The sequence below is a fragment of the Oppia nitens genome, unplaced genomic scaffold (genome assembly GCF_028296485.1).
Source record: "Oppia nitens isolate AA-2021 unplaced genomic scaffold, nextdenovo-longstitch-racon4-pilon3 scaffold29_pilon_pilon_pilon, whole genome shotgun sequence".
NCBI classification, from domain to species: domain Eukaryota; kingdom Metazoa; phylum Arthropoda; class Arachnida; order Sarcoptiformes; family Oppiidae; genus Oppia; species Oppia nitens.
The window spans coordinates 306578-327480 of record NW_026533209.1 but is presented as its reverse complement, the minus strand read 5'-3'; the positions used below and the strand labels follow the sequence as shown (position 1 = coordinate 327480).

General features: G+C 24.2%; 4 protein-coding genes across 4 annotated transcripts; 2 read left to right on the top strand and 2 right to left on the bottom strand.

Annotated features, from left to right (window-relative positions):
• The first annotated feature begins 4289 nt into the window (after positions 1-4289).
• Positions 4290-7612, top strand: LOC128954687 (NDP-glycosyltransferase YjiC-like). The gene is made up of 4 exons (XM_054300285.1): positions 4290-4651; positions 4731-4926; positions 6150-6687; positions 6810-7612. Exons 1-4 carry the CDS (start codon positions 4290-4292, stop codon positions 7610-7612), a joined length of 1899 nt encoding a protein of 632 aa, XP_054156260.1.
• A 1465-nt stretch (positions 7613-9077) lies between these two features.
• LOC128954812 (carotenoid-cleaving dioxygenase, mitochondrial-like) lies at positions 9078-11522 on the bottom strand. The gene is made up of 6 exons (XM_054300410.1): positions 11457-11522; positions 11270-11392; positions 9972-11168; positions 9628-9743; positions 9416-9539; positions 9078-9323 (listed from the first exon to the last, which is right to left on the bottom strand). The coding sequence occupies exons 2-6, from the start codon at positions 11364-11366 to the stop codon at positions 9172-9174; spliced, it is 1686 nt and encodes a 561-aa protein (XP_054156385.1). The 5' UTR covers positions 11367-11392; positions 11457-11522; the 3' UTR covers positions 9078-9171.
• A 1800-nt stretch (positions 11523-13322) lies between these two features.
• Positions 13323-14192, top strand: LOC128954686 (deoxynucleoside kinase-like). Its single transcript, XM_054300284.1, has one exon. The coding sequence runs from the start codon at positions 13323-13325 to the stop codon at positions 14190-14192; it is 870 nt and encodes a 289-aa protein (XP_054156259.1).
• A 625-nt stretch (positions 14193-14817) lies between these two features.
• Positions 14818-15438, bottom strand: LOC128954826 (ubiquitin-conjugating enzyme E2 J2-like). The gene has a single exon (XM_054300426.1). The coding sequence runs from the start codon at positions 15333-15335 to the stop codon at positions 14823-14825; it is 513 nt and encodes a 170-aa protein (XP_054156401.1). The 5' UTR covers positions 15336-15438; the 3' UTR covers positions 14818-14822.
• Between the last annotated feature and the right edge of the window lie 5465 nt (positions 15439-20903).

The window sequence follows — 20903 nt, the reverse complement described above, 5'->3', positions numbered from 1 at the left end:
TTCAAATATATATATTTACCGTATATATTATATTAAATTAATATAATATCTTACATAATAATAATACTATTATATAGTAGTTAATTTAAATATGCTATTAATAATAGTATTGAATAAAATAGTAATTATTTAAATTTTTTATTTATTTAAGGTTTATTATTATTATATTGAAAAATATAATTCATTTATTGATCAATAGAATAATGATAATAAATATAGACATTTAAGACTAAATATAAATATATATATATATAGATTAGAATAATTAACAAAATTATAATTATTTGTAAAAAAATAACTAAATAAATAAAAGTAATAAAATATTTTAGTTAATTAGAGATATGAAAATTTATAAAATCTATCACAAAAAAATAGAATATTAATTTAAAAATATATATTAATAATTAAATATTATACAGTATATATTTTTAATACTATTGTTTCTAATTTTTACGGGTGGATTCCCTCCCCCACCCATCCCCTTTAGGTGTAACAATTTGTTTTTACCCTTTCCTACCTTGATATTGATTTGTATTGGTTATTATATTAATATTTTTAATATATCAAGGTCAATTTAGATACAATATTATTAATATAATATTGAACAATATATGTTTTGCTTAGTTATATTTATTATATTATTGTAAAATCATAAAAAATAGTAATAATTTATTTATAACAAAAAAATTCAAAAACCAATTATACAATTATTAAATAGTTTGTATGTATTGTTTGCCCAGTAGTTGACCGATGCAGCCGTTAATATGATAAATAAAAATAGTATTGTATACGCCATCAGTGCGTAAAACATAATAATTTTTGATATAAAATCCAATGAACTAAATAATACTGTATTCAATATGATAACACCGGCCGATCCAAAAATCAACCAAACATTTAGCAAAAACTTTGACCAATAGGTTTGATTATAGTCGGAGATTTCGGCACACAATTTGTCCATTGATTTTATATTAACTAACAATACATTTACAGTATTATGATATCGGGATATATRTCCCAACTTATCGTTTATTATCCGGAGTTTGCATTTAAAATATCGACACAATAGATAATAGTAGATAACCTGATAGAGTCCTATACTATATAAATATTTACACATAACAGCAAAATGGCATATACTGGGTAAGCCATAGACTAGGACATACATAAGCGGCAAATTATGGACATAAGTAAACACTATAAGCAATATACCAGTAATTGGTGCAACAAAATCAATGCTAAACTGACATAATTTGCACAATCGGGTCATCMATTTTGTCAGTTTCTGTATCTCCTGGGGATCGGTTAGACCAACATTTTCGGGTGTTATCACCGAACAACCGACATCATTTGAAAGACCAGCATAAATGTCGGTTGAATGCCATTCAARTAGTTATAATAATAGATTAGTTGCGATAACCATATGAACAGCGATAGTAATAGTAATAAGGTTTCCATTATTATACGATCGCCTATAAAATAGCCGAAATCACCGAACAATATAAACAATTTCCAATTATTCATATCAATGACAAACATTAKKGATATAATGCGTTCAAACAAATAGATGATACAAACTGTAAACATAAGGACAGGACTGTAAAACCAATGTCTACTGGGATAACAATCGGCTGAAATTGGATCCACAATTAAACCGATTTGATATAAATGATAGGCCGACCATTTGTAGGCAATACTTGTGGGTAATAACTTTGATGTATCAAAATTAATCATTTTGTTTATAAACAATTTTGTTGTTTAATTAAAGTTTGTAATTAAATTTTTTAACCTAGTAGACAATTTTTTTGTCTATTAATAATTTTCAATTAATACCAATTTATTAATAATAACTGATAATAACAAAATTAATCATTTTGTTTATAAAATCAATTTTTTTAACCGATTTGATATAAATAAGTTTGTAACAATTGATAATACTTTTGATGTATCAAAATATAACATTTTGTTATTTATAAGCATTTTTTGTTATTTTTTAAAAGTTTTAAGACTAGTAGACAATGTTTTTTTTTGTTTTGTTTTATTAATAGTTTTCAACTAWTACRSTACTATTTATAATARTTTTTTTTTACTAATTTTATTTTTATTGAATTAATTGAATTCAATTATTTGATGATATCAAYAATAATAATAATAATAATAATATAYAATAAAGTTGTTAATTTAAATATTAATAATAGTATTGAATAAAAATATAAAAGTTATATATATATATGTATTGTATATTATATTGTAAATTATTAGTTTGAAAATGAATTTATTTTTARACTAAAAATAATGATAAAAAAAATATAGCCATTATATGTAAATATAGACTAATAACTATGGATTAAAATACTTAATACAAAAATAATATTTGATAATAATAATAATAATATACTATTGAATAGTTAATTTAAATACAATATTATTGAAATAAGTTAGTATTCAATATATAAAAGTAATTTGTAAAATAAATATCAATAGTTTATTATATATTATAATTGTGGAAAAATTATTTATTTACTGTATATAATAATAATAATAATACTGTAATAATAATAACTATAGCTATTAAATAATATATATATTTATATATAGAGTGCTAACTATACGATAGCTTAAAATTATTAAGAAAATAATATATACTTTAATTAACAACAGATAAAATAATTAACTGTATTAATAATAATTTTAAAAATATAATTAAAAATAATAATTATATAGTTTTTTTTAATTATATTTTCACTATAATTYATTAAGACTTTTTTTCCCAAATCAATTGAAACTATAGCTAATTAAAAGAAAAATATATATTAAAAAAAATATTTAATTATTTCAACATATTATATAAAAATACCAGTAATTTATAAATAGCTATTATTAAATTTATTATTTTTTTAGTTTTTTATACAATAATTTAGTCAACTTATCAAAATTAATGTTAAAAACTAGCAATAATAAAAGTCAGCAACAAAAATAATCATTAAAATTGTAAACCTATAATAAACAAATTAAATTGTTTTTAGTTTATTTAATAAAATAAATGATAWTAATAATAATAATAATAATAATAATAATAATGGTTAATTTAATGGTTAAAATATTATTAAAATAATTTTGAATAATATGTTTWTATTTTMCAACATTTTATTATATTATTTATAAAATCAATAAATATTTATAAATATGATTAGGAATAATAAATACAAATGTTTTAAAGTGTATTCAACTTTATTTAATGTATTAATAAATAAATAATAAAATTCAAAATACAAGTATATAATATTAATAATAATAATGACAAAAAATATGATAATACTATTTAAAATCTTTATATATTATAAATAAATATAAAACTTATTTTATGTTACACACTTAAAATAAGTAAATTTAATTTTTAAAAAAACTAGTGATAAAATGTATTTCATCCTGATAATATTTTATAAATATAGTCATACATACACGCATACACACACACACACCCACATACATACACACACACACAACAAAATACACATACATACATAAATACATATATATATATATATATATACAGTGTATATATATGTATATATATGTGTGTGTATATATATATATATACACACACACATATACATATATATAYATATATATATATATATAATTTATATACACTTATAATGGTTCAAAGTTTAAGTGTTTCACTATTGCACTATTAATAATAATCAACAACAAAAAAATTATAAACATTTAATAAGTGTTTTAATTAATTAAAAATTATTTTCAAACAACTATATAAACAGTATATAATGATTTATTACAGTACTACCAATTTTTTTGTTAGTTTTAATAATTTAAATATTAGTTAGACATTATGTCTAAGTATCGTCAAAATTTTGAACAACTTGAACTTTTAGGAGACGGCACATTTGGCCAGGTATATAAAGTTAAACATAAACAAAATAATCAATATTATGCTATTAAAATTGTAATACTTGAAGGTAATTGAAATGTATATTATTATTATTACTATTTAATATTTTTAAAAATTATTTAGTCTATTAATTTTTTAAAATAAATTTCCAATTATTAGTTGATGAAAATAATGTCAGCAAAGATGATATTAAAAAAGAAGTTTCACTATTGAAACAATTGGATCCCAATTATGTAATCAAATATTATGACGATTGGCTGGAAGGCGATAGTTATTATATTCAAATGAAATTGGGATCAATTAATATGGAAACAGTTATGAAACGATTGGAAATGATTTTAAATCGGASAMTAAACAATCCAGTAGTACTGAGCACATGGATCTAGTGATCAATTTTATTAGGTGTCGGTTATTCATCGAAATTATTGAATGTTTAGAATATTTGCATCAAAACATACCAGTGATTATACACCGGGATATTAAACTACAGAATATTCTTGTAGTACTTCCCGATGAAYTGGTAGACCCTATGAATCGGTTTATCAGATTATGTGACTTTGGTTTGGCCACTGTTCACGAACGGTCGTTAATGAGTCATACTTCCAGTGTAGGAACGACCAGATATATGGCACCCGAAGTACTGGAAGGCCGTAAGTATAACTCAATGGTCGATATCTATAGTCTGGGAATTGTTGGCCAGGAATTGTTTGGTGTGAATATCTATGAGGAAAATAGAGAGTATTAATATATTAATAAATTTTAAGTATTATAAAAGTTTAATTAAGTATMAAAAAAMTTGTTTTTTTTTATTTAATAGTTCACATCCGATACCAAACCTGATTGAACTGTTTAACCGTATGATAAACCGTATGTCCAATGAAAGGCCCAGTTGTACGGAAATACTGCTTCTGGCCAATGAATGGACAATAACTGCCGAAACTATCAACAATGTGGTGACAAATATGTCAGAAATTCGACATATTTTTCGGGTTAACAATCAACAACCTGTTGATGTATTTTTAAACCGCTATTTGACTTATCATTTGCAATAAAACATTGAATAATTGTTTTTTTATAATAATAATAAGTTTTATTATAAATTTACTGATTATTTAATAAATTGTTTGWTATATTTATAATTACAGTATTTGTTTTTTATATAATAAACAGAAATTAATTAAATATATTTTTAATATTTTATTAATTAATTTGCATAACTGTTRYATATTTATTTATAWTTTTATATAAATTAATTTAACTAATTTAATTATTATTATTTATTTTATTAAAATATTCTAATTATGTGTCTAATTATATAAAAATTTTAATAAATTTCATAACAATTTAGTAATAGATTAAATTATTTTATATAAATTCCATAAAACTATTAAATAAACTATTATAATGAAACTTATATGGAAAATAAATTATTTAATTATTGGACCTAACAATTTAAAAGTTAATAATCTAACATTTTATTTAAACATTATTGTTTTTTTTTGTTTCTGAAATAAATATTTCATTAAAATTTATCATTTTATTAATTAATTATTTATCATTGAATCATATGTAAATTATAAATATGTTTAATAATTTTTTTAAAATAATATTTAATAAGACAGTWACTGTTTTATTTTAAAAAAATATTTTAAATAAGTGCATTATATTAAATTTATTAAAACTAAAAATATATATTTTATGAATCAATTTATTTACTATTACTTAGTTATTAACTGTTAATATTTGATTTTAAGTGGATTTTATTAAGTTAGTAAAGTCCTTGATTTTATATTTTTAATATTATTTTTATTATAAGATATGAAAGCATTTTATCCCTAATGAACTTAAAATAATGATAATATTGTATATAACTATATAAATACTACTACTAAATAATTATTATTATATTAAAATTTTTGTCCCTATGATTTTATTTATCTCAAAAAAATTTTTTTTAATAATACATTTCATTACAGTTATTATATTGTATTTTGTGGTCAAAAGAAAATTGATTTTTCATATCTTAATTAATTAAAAGATAAGAGATTATCATTTCTGACGCAAACTTCTAATGTTATTATAAAAGTCATGTAAAAACTTGTAAAAAGTTATTATTATTATTATTAGTATATTTTTAATTAGTTTTTTGTGTGTTTAAATTTGTGTTATCAGAAAAATTGAAAAAAAATAATTATTATTTATAATATATAACTATATAAATAAAATGCCGAAAAAGTTAAATATCTTAGTGTCCGTAATGGACGGCGTCGGACATGTAAACGCTTGTATTGGTTTGGCTCAAGTACTACAAAAACGTGGCCATCGGTTAACATTTGTTATGGAAAAGGCATATAAGGGACAGTTAGCTGAGTTTGGATTTGATGAAGAAATTATTGAAGACATCAATGATGATGTTGTTGTGGATAATCAGATACAACAACAACAATCACAACAACAAACAGACAATCCTAAAAAAATGGGCGAAGAGGGAGCACATTATTTATTAGGATCGGGTCTACTATCGGGACTGTCATCAGTGGACAAAATGCATATTATGCTRAAAATGCCTATTTTTGATAAAGTATTAGAAAAAGCCCGATTAGACAATCAAAAATATATGAAAATTGTTGACAAACTGAATCCCGATTTAATTATTTTGGATGAATTTATTGGTCGACCAGCGCTTATATATTCTGGTAAACCGTGGATCAGTTTGTTTAGCGGTAATCCATTGTTTGCCATCGATGATGAACGTACTCCACCATTTGCTTCCGGTAACTGATATATATATATATTATATACGGTATATATATATATAAATTTATTATAAGTTTATTTTAATATATAAAAAATACAATTATAATGTTTGTTTAATATACTATGTATTTAATAATAGGTTTTCCAACAAACAGCGATAAAAGCGGTTGGTTAGAGATGAGACAGTTAGGTAAACAAGTATTTGGAGGACAGGCACTCGTAAAGTATAATGAATGGCTTCGGGAGTTAGATTTACCATTGATTACCGACTCGGAACTAGTGGTTCCCATATCACCCTATCTGAACATTTATGGCTATCCTGAAGAACTTGATTATACAGATATCAGACCCATTCCCGACAACTTTTGTCCGGTCGATGCCTTTCGGCGAACTGATCCGAAAGAGTTCAAAATTCCCGATAAATTTGATAATCGTGACAAAAGTCAATCAAAATTAATATATCTATCGATGGGTTCAATGGGTTCAGTGGATGTCCAGCTAATGAAACGATTTGTCGATATATTGTCGAAAACTTCGCACAAATATATCGTATCCAAAGGATTTCTATCCGATAAATACGATTTAGCAGACAATATGTGGGGTCAGGCGTCAGTTCCGCAGACAAATGTCCTGCCATTAGTCGATCTGGTCATAACTCACGGCGGAAACAATTCGGTAACCGAAACGTTTAGTTTTGGTAAACCGATGATTGTTATGCCATTATTTGCCGATCAGTTTGATAATGCACAGCGAATTCAGGAGAAAGGTTATGGCATACGATTGGATCCGTATTTATTCAAAGACAACCAATTAGTTGATTCAATTGACAGACTATTAAATGATAAACAATTAGACGATAGACTAACGATGGCATCCAAACGTATGCTTAAATCGGATAGCATTCATAAGGCTTGCGATCGCATTGAAAATCTTGTAAATTAATGAAATTTATAATAACAAAAAATGTGATTTCAATTAGGGAACAAATCTATATTATAGACAGCCAGTAGAAAATTATTTGCCCCAAACCCACCCCCACCCACCCACCCCCACCCACCCAACCACTTCCTAACCTCACACTCACCCAAACTAACCTAACTAAATAATAAATAAGTAATAAAACTAACATTTTATAAATGTTTAATTGCATAAAAAACAATACTTTTTTGCTGGCTGTCTATAATATAGATTTAAGCCTCAATTAGATATTTAATTTTACAAAATTATGTTTTATTATTATTATTATTTTTTAAATATAAATGTTTAACTTTTATTATTATTTTTTAAAAAAAATAAAAGTTTTTAATTTACAAAACTTTTTCGTTGTTGTTGTTGTTAACTCTCAGCTTTTTGTTATACAGTCGTATATTTAGGTATAAAATATTAAACTCAAAAAATAAAGAGTAGTTAAATAAATTTTCAAAATTCAAACAATATAGTTATTAAGTTTTTTATTACACTTTAGCACCGGTATGTCATGTACTGGTATATGCTGTGTATGTGTAGTGTATTACGTAAGTTATAAATTATAAGTATTGAGTAATTGTCTAAACTGTATCAAATAGTTAAATTTATTAATTACATTGATTGTGTAAAATAATTATTTAAATTAAAATAGTTATTATACACATATTGATTATAATACCACATTATATTAATAATAAATTGATTTGACTTGATCTATTTTTAATAAAAATTTAATATAATTTTAATTTAAAAAACTAAAGTTAAATTTCTATTAAAATTATTATACATAGATATTATACAGTATATATAATAATATGATAAATAATAGGTTATCAAATATTATATTTATAAAAGTATTTATATATATTTAGTATATAAAGTATTTGATTATTAATAATTATAATAATATATAATAATAATAATAATAATAATAATTTATTTCAATAAGAACTTGTCTTAAGGATACATCAAATAAAATATTCGTTAATTAGTTTAACAAATTTGTTATAATTACATTCATTTCTTATATATTTAGGTAAATTATTAAAAATTTTTACAGAAAAGTCAAATATATATTTATCTGAAATAGATAAACGATTAAAAGGTATTTTAATTTTATTTTATTTTCAATTAATCTATTAATTTTAATTATTTATAATAACTTATTTTTTCATGATATTTTATCAAAATAATGTATGCTATTGTTAATAAAATTAATAAATATTATTAGTGTATTTATTTAACTAAATTAATTGATGAAAACTATATTTATTATTATAATAATAAATAATTTATGAATATTAAGTAATATATTTATAAATTCATTAGATTCTATATAATAAGTAGTTTTTATTTTTAAATAATTATATTTATTTTCAAAAATATTTTTTGATTGCAAATATTGATTGTATATCGTATTAGTATTAATAAATCTGGTAATTGTTATGTAATTAATTATAAATTAAATATATTTTTATACAGTATAGCATAATATATGGTAGTTACGGGTCTAACAAATGTTTTTTTATTTAAAATCAATTAGCAAAATATCCGTGAAAAGTGCCGGGTATTGATGACGGTGTCCGAAACGATGCCCGACCCAACTCGTTGAATGTTTTGCCGTCTAATACCAGTAGAAAGCCATCCCTTTCGTCCAATTCAGACAATACCGACGCCACTACTACTCCTACGCCATACATATGGTTTTGAATACAATTTTAAATACAATTAAAAACATTTTTTAAAAATATAATTTATATTATTGTTTAACTAACTAACCATTGTCTTCGTTGTCCGGGTTTGTATAGTCGACTCCCGGCTTTTCAATGAATATCGGTTCCGATGGTTGGGTATTGTCTTCGKACCAGAAAATCGGTTCATTTGTTTTTGTATCAAATTTCATCTAAAAAAATTAGAAATAAAATAAAAATAAAATTAAGTTTTAGTCAAAATAATTAATTAGATAAATAAATATTTTTAATTATAAATACCAATTTAACTTTAATATCGTTACCGTAGACACCCGTGTTATACAATGAATAAAAATATCTATATTTTTTACCATTTAATAAGTAATTAATACGAGCCAATTCACCCACAAATATACCTTGATTAATTAATATAATATCAAATTAGTTAACTAATTTAATTATTAAAAATAAATAACTAATTTAATTATAAAAATAAATAACTAATTTAATTATTAAAATATAAATAACTAATAATAATAGAATAGCTAAATATATAAATAAATTCAACAGTTTTATAAAAAGTAAATTAAAAAATTAAATAAAAATAACTATAAATTATTTTTTTATAAAAAAAATTAATTTACCCGACTTTGTCAGTATATCCGGTTTGAGTACAATAGTTAGGGACTCGCCATCAGATTTTTTTCTGTCAACTACATAAGCTTCGGCTTTAGTATCCGTTAGAGTGACCAGATTTTTGTTGTTATTGTTGCCGGACTTTGATGTGAACTGATTTTTATGGTCAATCATTTGCAGTGGCAAAACAAATCTTCGGACATTAGATTCGGCACCAAATTTGAAACCTTTTTCGTAGACCTTACGAAAGTTGTCGGCACTCAACGCACTGATAATATTGCCGTCCGGATAGCAACAGATATCGATTACCAATTGATTTCCGTTATCGTCTTCATAGGCATTGATGGTATGGAAAAAAGCAAACGACTCGTCGGCCACATAGTCGATGTTGTTGTCCACAAGTTGACCATCAGATCGGCGAATCAAATGAAATCGGGTTTTGTAGGCCGGCGTCCACGACATACATTCGCTAAACGAATGGCCAGTCAACGGACTGATCGTCATTGTCGGTACCGACATAACCAACGGCTGTTCAATAAGTATAAAATAGTTGTCAGTAATGGAGAAGCTGTGATAGTAGGACGGATAGAGTGGACGTTTCATCGGTACTGAGGCAACAATCGACATGTTTTCCAGTGGCTGTTCACCGCCGCCGCCGCCGTTTGGTATCTTAATTATATGATATTTGCCGTTACGTCCAAAACTCGTTGCCATATTGTAGACGGAGCCGTCCGGATCAACGTGCGGATGTGCAGTGGCCATATTGATGGCCACTAAGCGACTCAGATCAACCTTATCGCCAATGGTGGCCAGTGTATCCATGTCTACCTGTCGGATAAAGTTGGTCTCAGTGGCTGCGTATAGTCGATCGCCGACAGGATAAACATTGACAGCGTCGTTGTCGGTCAACTCGCTGGAGGACGACGGTATAAACCGACTGGCCAGCCGTTGCCAAATAGACTGACACGGGTCGGCCTGGGCTCGGGTACCGAATTCGCTGACCACTATACGCTGGGCGCGCATATTCTTGACATAGGCATCGCTACGCAGAAAACGATTCTGATATTCAACCCGACCGTCACTGATCCGGAACCGATGCAACAGTGCTAACCCGTCGAAGGCATGCTTATACCGATCAGGTCCAACCTCTTGAAGGCCGCAACCGTTCCGTATTAGTGTACCGTTAATCCAGTCGGGAATAATACCTGTATATAGTGACCGCCGATTTAGGTGGGAATAGGGTATATGTGTTTAAAATGGTTTAGTTTTTTTTGTAAAGGTATGTATGTTTTCTGAGATGACCTACCGGTGACAGTAGTTTCGATGGTATCCGAGCACTCCTGAAGACATGACCGCATAAACGGTACTTTTGTAGACACTTTTGCCGATACTTTTGCCGACATATTTTGATTATATATATAGTGTATATCTATTTATTTAATTATATAATAATTATATTAATAATGACAAAAAAAATAGATACAAATACTAACTGTAAATCAAATAATAATAAGTATATTAAAAAAAAATTAAAAGTTGACAAAAAATTTAATTATTCAAAATTATTCAAATATTTGATTCAAAAATTATGATTAATACACACACAACAAAAAAACCAATTGAATCAAATTATTAATAGTAGTAAATATGAAAATTATTATAAACTTTTTGTATTCATATTTTTTTATAAAAAAAATTAAATAAATAAATAATACTCATATGAATTTCAAACAAATTAAGTTTGTATTTATATACGAAAAATGTTTTCCATTTGTTTATTTTAATTAAATTTTTTTTAAAAAAAACTATGCAATATGTGTGCACTGTGAAAAAAAAGTTGCAATATATCTATTTAATTTTGCATCATAGTAATTATACTGGGTGTATTATAAATTATAATATTATACTGTATAATGTTATTACAAATAATTGCAATATATAATTACTGTGTATTATATTAATAGTTTTTTAAGTCTAGAAAAGCATTTAAATAATGTTCAAACCTAGTTATTATGTGTGTGTGTTATGACCTTGGCTAATTTATAATAAACAATAATCTATACTACTAGTACATATTTATATTACAAATTAGTATTTTACTAATATAACTTTTATATAATTTATAAGCTATTTATAATACTATAAATTATAATAATAATAATAATTTTTTTAAATACTTATCAAAGTTTTATATACAGTATTAAATTATTTTTTTTGTCGATGTTTTTTTTTGTTTGTTAGTTAATAAAAGCGAGGTTTGACTGTAAACAAAATGCTTCTCTCATTATTATTATTATATAATATAAGTAATCATAATAATAATTTTGTTACTGTAATACATGATCATTAAGTACATATACATTAGCCGTACACATACACTTGCGTGCACTCTAAGTATACATAAATAAATCAAAATAATAAGTTTAATTATATAATCAAGGTCATCAGTTAATATAATAAACTTTTTTATATATATATAAAAAAATAGATAACTGTCTAAATCGAAAATGAAATAATTTATATTTAAAAATACATTTATTCAAACAATTTTTTTACATTAAAAAAAACTTTTACTATTAAATCTATAACCAAAAATAATAATAATAAATAGAAATAAACATTAACCAATGTGTAATTTGTAATACTATTTTTTTAACAATTATTATTACAACAATTTGTGTTAATAACAAAACTAAATTTATAATAAGCATATTTATTCATCATTAATAATTAATAATAATTCAATATGTTATTTAATAAAAAAAATAAATACAATTATCTATAATAGCAAAAATAAAAAATTTAAAAACTATAAATTTTAGAATTTATTTTTTTTAAAAAAAAAGTTTGTTACATTACTTTTTGGATAATTTTATTAAAAAAATAAAACATTATTGAAACATTTAATGTACCATGATGCACTACGTGTTTATAAAAAAATCAAATTTATAATTAATGACAATTTCTATTTTTTATTACCACATCTATAATAAATTTATTTATAATTTTTTTCTCTAAACAATTTAAATTAAATGAACTAGATAATTATTGAAAATTTTATTATCGAACATGTATTAATTGTATATATAAACTATAAAATTATTATTAAAAAAAATATATTAAATAGTTTTTTATTGATTTATTTTGCATTAGTAAATATGATAAATAAATAAATAATTTTTTTTTTTTAAAAAACGGTATCAAATATACAATCAAAACATAAGTTTAATAATTTTGTTGTTAATAAAAAAACATACTGTGTTTTATCACTGGGACATCCAGGACATCATCATCATCATCACTAGCAGTTGGTCCATACAAGACACAGACACACATTAGGTTTATTATCGACAACAACAATGTCTCAATTGATTACCGTTGACGCCGCCACCTCCTCCTCCTCCTCGGCATCATTGACGTCGTCGACAAAACCGTTGTCGGCCGCCTCCGCCACTAACAACAACAGCTACATAACAATTGCCATCGAAGGTAACATAGGTTCGGGAAAGACAACATTTTTGCAACACATTCAGCAGTTCAATGACCGCCAAACAACAGTCGGACACAACAACAACAACAACGTCGAAACATTTGCCGAACCTATCGGCCAGTGGCGGGACATACGAGGTATGAATTTGTTTCAGTTGCTTCACAAAGATCTAAATCGCTGGTCGTTTACATTTCAATCGTACGTACAGTTGTCGATGTTGGCCATACACCAGACCCGGCCCAGTCGTCCCGAAGTGACCATCAAACTAATGGAACGGTCGCTATATTCGGCTCGTTATTGTTTTGTCGAAAATCTCTATCGACGCCAATGTATGCGTCGGGAAGAGTACGCCATTAACGACAAATGGTTTGAATATATGGTCAAAAACTGCGAAAGAGTTGGCATTGATCTGATTATCTATTTGAGGACCGATCCGGAGGTGGCCTACGAACGCATACGTAAGCGCAATCGCGACGAAGAAACCGGACTGACCATTGACTACTTGCGCGACTTGCATGACCTACACGAACAATGGCTGCTGGGCTGCTCTCATGGTGTCATCGGTGCCGGCGGCGACGGCGGCGGTCAACTCTTCAACGACCACATCAGCGACAAGTTTGCCGCACCACCGCTACCGGCGCCTGTAATTACCATCGATGCCAATCAACAGTTGGATGTAATGAAAAATCTATATGATATACATTCGGCTAATATTATCAACGGTACTGTCTTAAGATGATTACGTATTTGTTTATATATATATAAAAAATTAAGATTTTTTTCAATTAATAATAATTTGTATATTTTATTATTATTATTATCATTATTATTTTGTTTCTCTAATTTATAATAAATTAATTGGTTTATTAAATTTTTGTTATTGTTGTTATTAACTTATTATTTGTTAAAATTTATATATTTTAATTTATTTAATTTTGTTGTTGTGGGTAACTTTAAACTATTATATGAACTTTATTTAAATAGCATTGAACTAATTGTTTTGTCAACTAATTAATAATTTTTTTATGGTAAACAATATTTATTATTAAGTAATTCAAAGTTATATTTTTATAGTATTTGTTAATTTATTAGTAAAATATTTTTAAAAAAATTTTTATTAAGTTATTAATTATGCAGAAAAAAATAATAATATTTTATTACAATAACTTTTTTTTATGAATAGTAATTCAAATCAATTTAATTATTAAATTACAATTATTTATAAAACTATTAGTCTATACACTAATTACAGTCTAGAGTCTGTAAGTCTATAAATATAATGATATATAAAATTTTAATATAATTAGTATAATAAATATTTATGTTTTTATTACTGTATTTACTATTTTATTGATAACTATTACTATTACTACTTAGTCTTCATTTGTTTGGCCTCTTTGGCCAAATCGGGAAACAGTTTACAGAATGTCTTGTTTTTGATATTAAAATCCAACGACTGTTTGGCCAATTGGTGCCGTTGTTCATCACTTTGACGTACAGCTCCGGTCGAGTATTCGTTGCCCAACATAAAGCTAAGTAAACCGTTGAGTACGGCACCGGCTGTCCACAAGGGTGACCACGTTTCGGGATGAAATTCACTCATCGACAAACATAGGCTGGTATTGGTAGCAAAACGGCCGTTCGGTGTCAGCATACGTATGGCCGGCGGTTTGTAGGGAAACTCTTTGGGAAACGCCAGAGTTCCGTGATATATACCGCCCGCGTAGGGACTATCGGGCGGTCCTTTCAGTACGTAATGCCATTCAAGTATATTGCTTTCGAGCGGTACGGCCGTCACGAATGGTATGGGATCTTTGAGTAGCTCTTTGTAGTCTTTTTGTAGACGTTTGATAGCAATTTTAGGTAACATTTTACAGGACATACACCCACACACACACACAGATACTCGGGTATAGGTTACTAAAATTGCTGTTCAAATACAAACAACTCTCTGAACTGTCTGTCCAAACAATTTAATAATTGTTTAATAAATATATATTTATTCAACAATTTTTTAGTATTCAAAATAAAAATAATTTAATTGTTGTCACACATGAGTTTTTTAAAAATAATATAGCTATTGATTGATTCATTATTATTATATTTGTATAAATATTTTCAAAAAATCAGTAATAATAAGACAATAACTATAACAATAAAATAATAAGACAATAATAATAGTAACATAATATAGAAATTACAATTGAATTTAAATTAATGTGTTTTATAATAATTTTTGTTTTAAATTTATGATAATTCCTATGAAAAAAATTAAAGAATATATGAAAATATTTACAATAGACTTCATAAACAAAAATTAAAATAAAAATACAATAAAATACATTTTATTGTAGTTTCTATATATTATATTTTACTTATTTTAATTGAAAAATCAATAATTTTTTATACATTATATTAGTAATGAAATTTATAATTTTAAAATAATAATTATAATGACAATAAAATAAGGTAATAATAATAATAACTTAGTATATATTGATATTTAGTAATTTAAAACTAAATAGTAATTTAAAAAATTTTATTTTTTATATCATTAATAGTGTTACACAGTTATAATAAATATTTTTTTTCATTACTAATTGAACTTAATAATTATATAAGTATAGAAAAAAGCAATAATTTATTTTTATATTATTTTACACAATTTARTTAACATTTAATTTAACAATATATATATATATAAATTACTAACAATATGAAAAACAGTGTGTGAAAAAAATTATTATTTTTTAAAACATTTTGTATAATTATTATTAAATAGTTTGTATGCTTGGTTTGCACARTAGTTGACCGACGCTGCCGTAAATATGATAAATAWAAACGGTATCAAACATGCCATAAAACCATAAAATATAATCAAATTTTGTATAAAATTCAATTGTCTACCTGTCCATAATAAGGTATACAATGTAACAACAATAGCTGATCCAAAAAATAGCCAAACATTTAGCAAAAATTTTGACCAATAGGTTTGATTATAGTCAGCAATTTCGACAAACAATTTGTCCATTGATTTCATTATGTTTAACAATAATTTATTTTTATTTCTCTGTTGTGATATTTTTTCCAATTTATTGTAATTTTTTCTGATTTTTAATTTTAAATAGCGACACAAAATATATAAATAAATTACTTGATAGAGTACTATACTTAAAAAATGTTTACCAAATACAGCAAAACAACAGGCATTGGGTACACCATATAGTAGGACATAAATTGGTGATAATCTATGGGCATAGGTTACCACTAGAAGACTAAATGATACAATTTGTATAACAAAATCAATATTAAACTGACAAAAACTACACAATAGTGCCATCAATTTGATAAGTTTGAGTATATTCTGGGAATCGGTTAGACCAACACTTTTGGGTGTAATCAGTAAACCGGACATCATTTGGAAGACCCGCAAAAATGTCGGTTGAATGCCATTCATGTAGTTATAATAATAGGTTAGTTGTGAAACTAATATTATCAGTGATAGCAATATTAATATCATATCAATCTGTGTCTGAGCGCCAAAATAATAGCCTAAATCACCCAACAGTGCAAACATTTGCCAATTTGTCTCATCGATGAAAAACATTGCTATTAAACGTTGAAACAAATATATTGCAAAAAATATAAATATGAGAACCGGTCGATAATACCAGTGTCTAATGGGATAACAATCGGCAATCCGATGATGACTTAAACCGATACGATATAAATGATAGGCCGACCATTTGTAGACTATATTTACAGRTAATAACATTGATGTATCAATAATAGACATTTTGATTTAAACAGTTGTTATTTATTTATTTTTTGTTTAATTTAGTGCTAAAATTGTTATAATTTTACTCTACTATACATATAGAAAACTTTTTATTTTAAACTAATATATATATATATATATATACAATAATATTGAATAGCATTTTATTATTATTATTATTATCTTTTATACAAAACAATAATTAGAGACAAATAAGGTAATTAACAAAATATTATTATTTATATTAAGATATAAATAGTTGTTATTTTCATTATAAAGTACAGTAATTATTCACTAAAAACATGTTTATCTAATATTATAAAAAATACAATTAAATTAAGTAGCAATTTATTTTAATACACAACAAAATAATTTAATTGTATTTATACAGTATATATATACTATAATAAATAAATAGATAAATTTATATATATATATATATAAATATATATAGAATAATATAAATATTGGAAATTTTAAATTKTTAAGCTAAAGTCAATTATTATTATTAGAAAAAATGTATAATAAAAATAAAAAACAAAAAATAATAATAAGGCTGTAGTAATATGTTTTTTATTTGTAATAAATTTTATAATAATTTTAGTTTTTTTATGTGTATAAAATAAACTCATATTTTTAATAATACTGTCGACTAAATTTATTGCAATTTTTAGGTCCAAACTACTGTACTTATTAAGTAATATTATAAACAGTAATTATGTAAAAAAATATTATATTAAAATAYTAGTTTAAAAATATTGCAAAATAATTAGGTATTTTTAAATAATATATATATATAAATGTATTTTAAAAGTTTAAACCATAACAATAATAATTATATGAAAACTAAATCAATACTAATTTAGTAAATAAATTAATATAAAATTAATTAATAAATAATATCTGTTTTATTTTATATACAATTTTATTATTTATTATTCAATTATTTACAATATAACAGTATATTTGTGTGTAAATAATTAAATATGCAAATAAAATATGTATCAATTAATTAATCAACTTTTTGTTTTTGTTACTACAAATRTACAATAAATTAGTTATTTTCAAAATAATTATTTTAATTAACTATAGAAACAACAAATAAACAACAATATGTTTATATTAACTAGTATTAAAATTTAAATTATTACTAAAAAAAACTTTAATAAACTAATTATATAATTTTATTAATAATTAACRACAATAAGCATAATYAGTWATTAATATATAATAAAACATATTAAATACAGTTATTGTTAAATAATTTGTATGATTTGTTAGCACAATAGTTGACCGACGCTGCCGTAAATATGATAAACAAAAACGGTATCAAACATCCCATTAGACCGTAAAATAAAATTAATTTTGGTATAAAATTCAGTCCATTGCCCGACCATAATAGGGTATACAATGTGACAACAGTAGGCGATCCGAGAAATAGCCATACAATTAGCATAAACTTTGACCAATAGGTTTGATTATAGTCAACAATTTCGACAAACAATTTTTCCATCGGTTTTAAAATGTTTAACAATAATAAATGTATATTTCGGTGTTGTCTTATTTTATCCAATTTATTATAGAGTTTATACATTTTAAGCTTTAAATATCGACACAATATATAGAAATAGATTACCTGATATAATAGTATACTGAAAAAATATTTACTAAATAAGGCAAACAAACAGCCATTGGGTACACCATATAGTAGGACCCAAATTGGTGACAATCTGTGTGCATAGGTTACCACAATCATCATAAATGTTATAATTGGTACAAAAATATCTGTATTAAACTGACAAAAACTAGACAATCGGGTCATCAATTTGATAAGTTTCAGTATCTCTTTGGGTTCGGTTAGACCAATACTATCGGGTGTTATCAGCAAACCGGACATCATTTTGAAGACACTGAGAAAAGTCGGTTTAATGCAATACATGTAGTTATAAAAATAGATTAGTTGTGATACTAATATTATAAGTAATAACAATATAAATATAATAGCAATTTGTTTTCGGGCGCCAAAAAAATAGCCGAAATCACCCAACAGTGCAAACATTTGCCAATTAGTTTCATCGATGAAAAACAGTGATATTATGCGTACAAATAAATAAATTACACAAAATATAAATATGAAAACCGGTCGATAAAACCACTGTCTAATGGGATAACAATCGGCAATCGGATGAATAATTAAACCGATTCTATATAAATGATAAGCCGACCACTTGTAGGCCATATTTGCAGGTAATATCATTGATGTGTCAATTATAGACATTTGGATTATTAAAGTAATTTAACAATTAATTTCTGTTTAATTAAATAATAAAATTAATAAATATTTTTTTTAAAAATTAATTTTATGCCACTTTTTTATTTTAAACATACAGTATTGGGATTAATAAGTTTTTTTGTCTACTAATTAATAATTATAGACAAATTAGATTAAAATTAATTTATATAAAAGTAATATTAGTTATGCCAAAAAGCAATAACAACAATAATAAAAAATATTAAAATATTATTGACAACTTAAATAAACTAAAATATAGTAATAATAAAATAATTAATTAATTAGTAAGTACTTGTACATGTACTATTTATAATTTCAATATATAATATTACTCGTGAAAAAAAAAATTTTTAAATAACAAAAAATTGTAATATTATTTAGAATAATAAGTAAATTGTTAAGTTTAAATCGATACTAAAATTAATGATATAATATTGAATAAAAATAATGTATTTTTCTAAAGTTGATATATATATATATATATATCTTATAATAATATAAAAGTATAAASTAAATGTRTTTTTTTTTGTTTTTTGAATAACTAATATATTTTAATTATTATTATTTTTTTAAATATAYTATTTACTATATWCTAGTAATAWCYAGTTATATTTATTAAAAAATAATTGTATTTTTGTGTTAATAACAAGTRAGATAAACAATATATTATTTAAAAAAAACATTTCCATTTATTATCTATTAAATTAAACACAATTAAACATATTTTTTATTATATATTAAAGTTTATTGAGACAAATATTTTTGAGACAATTTACTATTTAGTTAGTAGTTACAATAGTTAATTAAGTTGAATAAAAATTAACATAAAATATATATAAATAAAATATAAATAATATTTAATTAATTTAATTAAAAATGAATATTTAATTCTTCCGCCATTAGAATGGATTATTATGTTTTGTTATATAGTATATAATAATTATAAAAACAAAAATTATTTTATTTTAATTATTTATTGATAACAAAATACAATTATTTATATTTATACAATTACTAATATATAGTTAGTTATAATAAGTATTTATATAATCAAAATTGTTACATAAATGACGTTAGAAGCTGTCTTATTGAAAGACAAATCCATGGGGAAAAAGAAGAACATCAACAGTGGACAACAAGTTTTTATCAAAAATATCTTGATATCTATCGGCGGTAATAGTATCCATGGCCATCCCTAAAGTTGACGTTCCGTTAGCACTAATGCCTCCTCAAACCATTATTTCCAGTCCATGTTTAGGTACTTGTTTTTACCGTCATTTCCTCAACTATAGATTGACTTTGTTGTGGAAAATGAGAAAATAGGTATCGTCGGTGAATAGGACGATAGTTCAGTTCCGATAGAGGTTGACCATACACAA

Excerpts from the sequence above, each read along its gene's own strand:
- LOC128954686 (XM_054300284.1), top strand. The coding sequence starts at position 13,323 with ATGTCTCAATTGATTACCGTTGACGCCGCCACCTCCTCCTCCTCCTCG.
- LOC128954826 (XM_054300426.1), bottom strand. The coding sequence starts at position 15,335 with ATGTCCTGTAAAATGTTACCTAAAATTGCTATCAAACGTCTACAAAAA.